The sequence below is a fragment of the Macadamia integrifolia genome, chromosome 14, assembly GCF_013358625.1.
Source record: "Macadamia integrifolia cultivar HAES 741 chromosome 14, SCU_Mint_v3, whole genome shotgun sequence".
NCBI classification, from domain to species: Eukaryota; Viridiplantae; Streptophyta; class Magnoliopsida; order Proteales; family Proteaceae; genus Macadamia; species Macadamia integrifolia.
In genome coordinates, this window is record NC_056570.1 from 14,167,245 (window position 1) to 14,175,339 (window position 8,095).

The 8,095-nt window shown below is 38.6% G+C and overlaps 1 protein-coding gene across 1 annotated transcript; it reads left to right on the forward strand.

Moving 5' to 3' along the window:
* The first annotated feature begins 7,101 nt into the window (after positions 1-7,101).
* Positions 7,102-7,718, forward strand: LOC122061973 (17.8 kDa class I heat shock protein-like). Its single transcript, XM_042625573.1, has one exon. The coding sequence runs from the start codon at positions 7,187-7,189 to the stop codon at positions 7,664-7,666; it is 480 nt and encodes a 159-aa protein (XP_042481507.1). The 5' UTR covers positions 7,102-7,186; the 3' UTR covers positions 7,667-7,718.
* The last annotated feature ends 377 nt before the right edge of the window (positions 7,719-8,095 follow it).

Here is an 8,095-nt window from a genome sequence, read left to right on the forward strand (position 1 = left end):
TGGATTTGAGTGATCACACAAGCAATTGATGGTCACTACATGAACCCCCCAACCGATATTCCTCAATTTAGGTTAACCTAGACTTGAGAAATGGGGATTTGAGTCTATCTTATGACTCTATGTAAATTAACCCACCAATTACACTAAACCTAAGCTAGGTGTGGTGTGTGTGAGTGCCCCACATACAAACCTACTCTAAAAATCACAAAAACCTAAGCTATAAACTACGTAAAAGAGAAGAGAGAAAGAATAAAGTTGGGAAATGACACCCGACTAAACAACATGCATTCCCACCACCATACACAGGGGCCACCGGGCCTATAGGGCTGATCTGGGTAAGGAAACCCCGATTTTAACTTCACCAGCTGATGGTCACTAGTCAGTCAGTGAAGGCAGTAACCATCCATTGGTGAACCCTGTAGATGTAATTTTGAGATTTTTAGACATTACAGATCCATCAACCAGTGAACCCACCGATGGATGAGCATCCACCAGTGAGCATCAATTGGTGAAAATATTACAGGATTTGCATCCCTTTCGGATTTATCCATCGGTGAACTCACCGACGGATGATCATCCACTGGTAAGAATCCATCGGTGAACCATTTTAAAACTAATTTTTAATCCTTTTATTGGGGCACCGGTCCTAGTGTCCCACTCCTCTTTAAATAACTAAATAACCTAAAAACATTATTTATCTTCGGAGTGGAACTAAGAAGTGACAGGGGCACGCAATCCGAAACTATCAACTATCTACCATCATCTAGAACTCGAGATGAGGGGATTTTGTGTGCTTTTATGGAATGCTTGTATCATAATGCATATGTGGATGATTTTTATCATTTTGCATTTTATTAATATATTATTTCTTATGTAAAGTGTTGATGTGGCATAAGAATGTGGATTATGATTGTGCATATGTGTGTGTGTGACTGGGATGCAGGGTGGCCTGGGTGGGAGCCTACCGCACTGTATGCACAGGGTGTGTGTGCGTGTGTATGTGGAGACTGAGGTGTAGGGTGGCCAACGATTGGAGCCGACGGCACTGCATGCTCAGAGTGAGTGTGTGTGTGTGTGTGTGTGTGTGACTGGGTAGTAGGGTGGCCAACTGTTGGTATTGGCGGCATTGCATGCTCAGGGTGAGTGTGTGTAGGTGAGTGTGATTGAATTGTGTTGTGGCATATTAGAATACATTGGGCTAGGATAACCACCTTGGTGCTACAACCCTTGCCAATAGGGGTTTACATATTGGCTAATCCCTCGTCCGATGGTCCGTGGTTGGGGATGATTTCCGGTGACTGAGGTGCGCAGATGCTAGCGTTATGATAGACCCTCATGCGATGTTTGATTCTGTGACGAATATACCCTACATGCGATGTTGGATTCGATATAGTGGTATTATGGGAGGCTTATTAATAGGGGTTTGCCAGGTAATGATGTGGTTCCAGAGCTGGCACGCTTCTGACTCGCAGCTAGCTTGTATCCCTGGGGACTGATAGCCTACATCCATGACTGGGGATAACACCTATGTTGCAGTAGTACTTATTCCCCCTTTGGACTTAGAAATTTTTGCTTGGAATTGCTTGATAATAAATGGATCATGTCATTGCATTCATATTGATGTGGTCGGGCATGAATATATACACTATTACATTTTCTTAGATTGTCATGATTGCTTGTGTGCGCTACCCCCCTCGCTGGGTTTCGTGGAAGTTCACCCCCTATTGTTGCCCCTTTTTAAATGTTGATTCAAGAAATCCTTTGGAAACTATGATCGAGGTTCCGGCTCTCCACGGAGGTGACCTCTGGGATGATGTGCTGGTTGCGCACGAGGATGGATGCATGTGTGATGATTGTGCATTTGGAGCACGCTAAGGATGGAAGTATCATCTTCTATTTTTTATTCTTTTTGTACTTAACAGATGTAGCCCTATGAGGGCATAACTGTAATTATGATCCAGATGTGAGAATATTCTTTTTGTGTAAATATGGAAAATATCAATAGAAATCACTAGTTGATATATTTTGTTTATATTATAAGTATGTGATCTTAGAATTCATTTCATAATCTTATGAACATAAAGTATTGCATCGTGGATCCTGGATGGATTGTGGACACGTGTGCATGTCCATGTCCCCAGCCTTCAGGTGAGTGGAGGCGAGGTGTGACAAAAATCCTTTTCCTCTCATATTATCTAGTTCCAATGGTGAGATCACCTCTCTCCACCCCCATGAAAAGAAAAACCAAAATCTTTGGAACTCTTATGGTGAACTCTTTACAATCCCGTTAGACCCTGTTGCAGAATTAGCCTTATGAATGTAAATCAGCTAAACGATATCTCAATTTTTCGAATTTTTCAGTGATAATGCCCCCATTCTCGAAAACCCATCAAAAAACCAAGCTGTAGAAACAAGTCTTGATGACTGTAAAAATAGTGAACATAATTTTCTTCTTTCCACCATGGCTGGAAAACCTGAGCTCTGCTGAGAGAGAGAGAGAGAGAGAGAGAGAGAGAGAGAGGATGAAGCTTTAAGTTTTGGTGATCTCTTTGGCCGTTCCAAGAGAAAGAAAGGGGAATAAGGTTTACAAGATGTCAAATACCATATTGTTATGTTTAAAGTTCAATTTACTCTTTTAGCCCTCTTCCTTTAAGTTCAATTAATCGATTCTACGTCTTTTACTCAGAATCGATTCTCAAAATGAAAAGCTTGCATGCTTCAAAAAAGGGACTCCAATACCTTAAAATGTCTAGTTCACTAAAAAAAAAAAAAAAACTGAACGAGCTTACCATACAATTGTTACCCCATCTCTGTTCCAAAAAAACATCAGAAACATTTTTTGTCCCTTTCATTTTTAGTGTGTGTTGGTTTGCCAGGGTCTTTACCCTAGGCTAGCGTATACATTTTTCATTTCTTTTGCTTATAATATTTAAAAAGTTTATATTTGTTAACCATATGCTGTCAGGATTGTACACATGAGCTTCATAATCAATTACTTGTATTAATACAATTTAGAATAAATAACACCCAACCATTTCATATAAAGCAAAAACAAATCAAACCATGTGAAGTACATTCTTGAACAGCTGCAGGAGCTAGTGTCAAACGTTTGGGGGGCCGGGGAGGGGGGGTGGAAGGTGTAGATCATAATAACTTGTTGACTGAGTAAAAGTCAACAGTGAAAGTTATTATGCCAGAAGGGTTAAATGGCCCATTATCCGTTAATAAAAAAATTAATGATAGATTGAAATTCAACTTAAAAATATTATAATAACTGACCACTTCTTGACTATGGTTAGAACGAGATTTCAGTTTTGGAAATTTTGGGTGGGTGATCTTGCTTATGGTAATACCAAAGGCAGAGGCCCTCATTCCTTGTTCCATTTCTGGGAGTCTGTGTAATTTTTTCTTTCTTCTTTCTATTTTAACAAAATTGATCCCTTTTAGAGAAAAAAAAAAAAAACCACTTTTGCTAGAACAAATGCAGGAAAGTTCTTTTGTTACAGGAGAATTAAGTTGACAAAGTGCTTGCACGCTTTGGGATGCATAACTTGAATCTGATGAGAAATCCATCAACAACACACTTCATACTTTCATTGCTATATCACCACAATGTAATGAGGAGGAGGAATACGTCTTGTGTTCCTTATTTGAGTGCACTTGGGAGCATCATCTATGCCATGGTATGTACTCATCCTAGTATTTCATAGGATGTTGTTTTTATTCATTACATGGCCAATCTTGGCAAGGATTGTTCGCAGGTTGTGAAATGGATCATTCGGTATCTAGAGGTACTATTGATGTTGGCTTGGTATATGGAGGCAATGGCAACCAATCATATGTTGTTGGTTATGTGGATTCAGATTATGCTGGTGATCAGCATAAGAAGAGATCCTTGATAAGAAATGGTTTCACTCTCACTAAAAGTAATATTAATTGGCAAGAATTCTAATTCGCAACTATAGAGGCAAAGTATATGGCGACAGCATAGGAAATAGAGAAGCCATCTAAGTTTGAGATTTGGTCTTTAAATTGGGATTAAAACAAGGTCCTACAGTTGCATTTTGTGGCAGTCAAAGTGCAAAAAAATTGACTAAAAAAATCAAACGTATCATAGAGAACTAAACACATTGATGTAAGGAATCATTTTCTTGGGAAAGTCACTTCAAAGGGATCTATAGCAGTGAAGAAGATTATCACAAAAGAAAATCCAATAGATATGTTGGCGAAGCCTATCCTTGTGGTCAAGTTCAAGCATGTCTTGGATTTGATTGGTGTTCGTAGTACCTGATGTGTGCCCAAGCTAGGCCATGTCCCATTTGCAGAACTAAGAAATATGGGGGCTTAAACGGTAAGATTTTTTATAACATGAATATTGCCCTTCTCGCTAAGAAAGCTTGGGATTTGTTGAATCCTTCTCAATCTTTATAGGGTAAACTCATGAAATTCAAATTTTTTCCATATATTGATTTTCTCCATTCTTCCTGCCCTCCTTCTATCTCTTGGGGCTGGAAATCTATATACAAATCTTAATATCTTCTCCTCAAAAGCCTATTTTTTCAGGTTGAGGAAGGACATTATATCAATCCTTGGTTAGACAATTGGCTTCCTAGTTTTGAAGCTTCATCTACTCATTTTCCTCTCTCTCTCTCGATGCCCCTTCATTTGTAGCTGAAGTCATCAACGATACATCTTGCACTTGGAATTCTATCATCTCTCATTGGAGGCTGAATGATATAGCTCTGTATGTCTTATATATCCCTCTTTCCATCAGGCCCTCATCTGATTCTATTCTTTGGGAGTGTAATGCAAACGGTTCTTTTACTGTGGCATCTGCCTATCATCTATCTCTCTCCCATTCTTACTCTGATATCAATCCCATTTGGCAACATCTTTGGTATCTCCCTACAGCCACTAAAATTTGTTTCTTCCTTTGGAAAATCCTTCTAGATCATCTTCCGCATAGAAGACTCCTTTCCTCTACAGGTCTTAACCTTCCTTCATCTTGCCCCTTTTACAATCATCATACCCTCATCACAGATCATATTTTCATAAATTGTTCTTTCACCTCCTCCATTTGATCTTAGCCTCCACATTTCCTTTTTCTCCTATTAGCATGACTACTAGTGAGTGGGTTGGGCATAAATTGTATCTCTGCAATCTCCCAAGCAAATAAAACAAAGAACGCTTGACTTTATGGCACGAACTCCTTTGGCATATATGGCTCAGTTACAATGATTATATTCACAATCAAGCCTCTATGAATGCTGATGTAAAATTATTAGAAAAAGACTTTTTTTTAGCATTTGATCAGATTGCTACTCTATAGTGGCAATTTCATTTGTGGTTTTGCAGAATTTATGGGAGTTATTTATGCTTATATTATTGAAGCACTTGCTAGCAGAATGGGACTTCAAATTGTACTCTCCAAGAATTTTTCTTATATTATAATCAAGAGTGATTGTTTACTGGTGGTTATATATGTTTCAAATTCTTGATCGTTTTGAAGATTGACCCGCTGTGACAAAATTTGGTTGCAACCTGAATGAGATTTTTTTTCCTGGGGCCTATGATGGTAGTAGAGAGCTTGGGTGATAGGCCCAAGCCTGGATCCAATAACTGATCTTGTGTGTGGGTACAAGGGCAAAGCCCCCTTTGTACTGTATAACTCAAGTAGCCGCAAATCGATGGATCAACACGATTGGAGGAGTATTTATGTGTATGATGTCTTGTTGTTTTTGTTAGTGAGATAAGAGGTTTTCGTGTTAGGGTTTCTTGGTGAGTGTATTGGCTACAAGTTGGATGTTCTTGAGAGATCTCTATTTTAATTTTTCTTCCAACATAGTGTGAATCATCTTCTTTTTCAATCAAGGACGTATCACACCACATCAATGTGTGAATCTAGTTAAATCTCTGTGTTATCTTGTGCGAATTTGTTTGATTTATTCGTGTTTCTTGGTATTTGTTTTAACATTAATGATCAACATTCTCAATGGCATCAGCAACTCCATCCCTTGGAGGATTTCAGAAATAATTTCAAATTGTCTTAGTCTCAGCCAACAATTAAGAGGTGTTATTTCAACATGCGTTTCATCAAGCCAATTTTTTGGTTTACCGTTTTGCATCCTTTGGTTATTCTCACTGATATTTTGTTATATGGAATCACTCACTCCCACTGCCACTCCCACTCCTCCTTTGCTTCCTTATCATTGTATTATGAGAGGTGTAATCTTCTCCTCCCTCGTGGAGTTGGTTATAAATAAATATCTCTTATTACCAAAAAAAAAATCCAATCATCTATTTTTCCAACAATTGTTATTATCACTTGAAAGAATTTCAAATGTGGCTTGTTTAACCTCATTTTAACAAACTGACTATCGGAAAAATTGTAAACCACATGGATTAGCAATATGTCAAATTTGGCATCCCATCATGCTTAAAAGTTAAAATATATACTTTTACAAGTTGATAGACTAGGCAGAAGTGAAATTTAAATAGTGCAGTTAACAATATCTCCACAAATTTTATTATCAACTTCTTCTTCTTCTTCGTCTTTATTTATTTATTTATTATTATTATTTGTTACGTTTTTTTTTTCAGAAATTTTAGTTATCAACTAAACTTGCACAATATGGCGGTTATAAGGACTTGAACCTAAGGTGATCTAAGTTTACCGGCCCAGTTCAATTACCGTAAGTATTTGGTAATAGGTTCCTAACCCAAGGCATTAACAACCCACCATCTGGGCCCATATTGTCAAAAAGCTTCAAATGGCTGAGAAAACGCTAGAATGTTCACGAAAACCCGAAGAATTCGTGATGTCGTTATCCAGTGAATCAGTGATGGATAAGTATTTGGGTGGTTTGGGCTCCTACATTAACCCATTTAAAACCCACAGTCTGGGCCCATATTGTCATTTTCTTCAAATGGCTGCTGAGAAAGTGTTAGAATGTTCACGAACAATCCAAGGAAGGAAAATCAAGAAAAAACCAGATTCTCCGTCATCTCCTTTTTCAAAAAACCGGAAAGTACTGGAATCCTCCCTCCCCTGTTCTATAAACACAGGACTGACATCCTTCCTCCACAACGTTCAGGAAGTTTTACACCAAGCATTAATCAATCTATCTGTACGAGAAGAGTTCTCTGCAATTCGTGTTGATCCTAAACAAAGCCTAAATCAGTAGCAATGTCGCTTATTCCAAGCTTCTTTGGTGGCCGGCGAACCATTTCCCATCCATTCTCAATGGATATCTGGGATCCATTCAACGACTTCCCCTTCTCAACCTCCCTATCTATTCCTCGCACCCAATTCTCCAATGAAACAGCTGCATTTGTCAATGCACGTATCGATTGGAAGGAGACCCCACAAGCCCATATCTTCAAAGCTGATCTTCCTGGGCTCAACAAGGAAGAAGTGAAGGTTGAGGTTGAAGAAGGCGGAGTCCTCCAGATCAGTGGAGAGAGGAGCAAAGAGCAGGAAGAGAAGAGTGATCAGTGGCACCGGGCTGAGCGTAGCAGTGGCAAATTCCTGCGCAGGTTCAGGTTGCCTGAGAATGCCAAGATAGATCAGGTGAAGGCTACCATGGACAATGGTGTCCTCACTGTCACGGTGCCCAAGGAAGAAGTTAAGAAGCCAAATGTCAAGGCCATTGAGATCTCTGGCTAGAAGTTCTCCTGTTACACACCCTGATGTGATTAATTATTGGATTTCTAAACTAATATATGAAGAGAATCTAATAATGATTTTTGGAGAGTTTCTTGTTGTAACTTCGAGTTTCTGCTTTGTAGAGAGAATGTTTAATACAGAAATACAAAAGTTCTGATAAATTTGATATCATTGAAAAATTCCATTTTCAGTTGTCTTTGAATGTTTTCCTTCACTGAAATAGGAAAAAGTTTATTTTTGTTAACCATATTGCATGAACATTGTGTTGATCAGATTAATTTTCAATTAGTTGTATCAAAACAATTTTGTACATTCTTCAACAGACGAACGTTAGGTGGGTAAGATGGAGGATGGAGATCATAATAATTTGTTGACCAATTGAAAAGCATGGTCAAAGTCATTACGCCAAAACGGCTAAATGGCCTATCA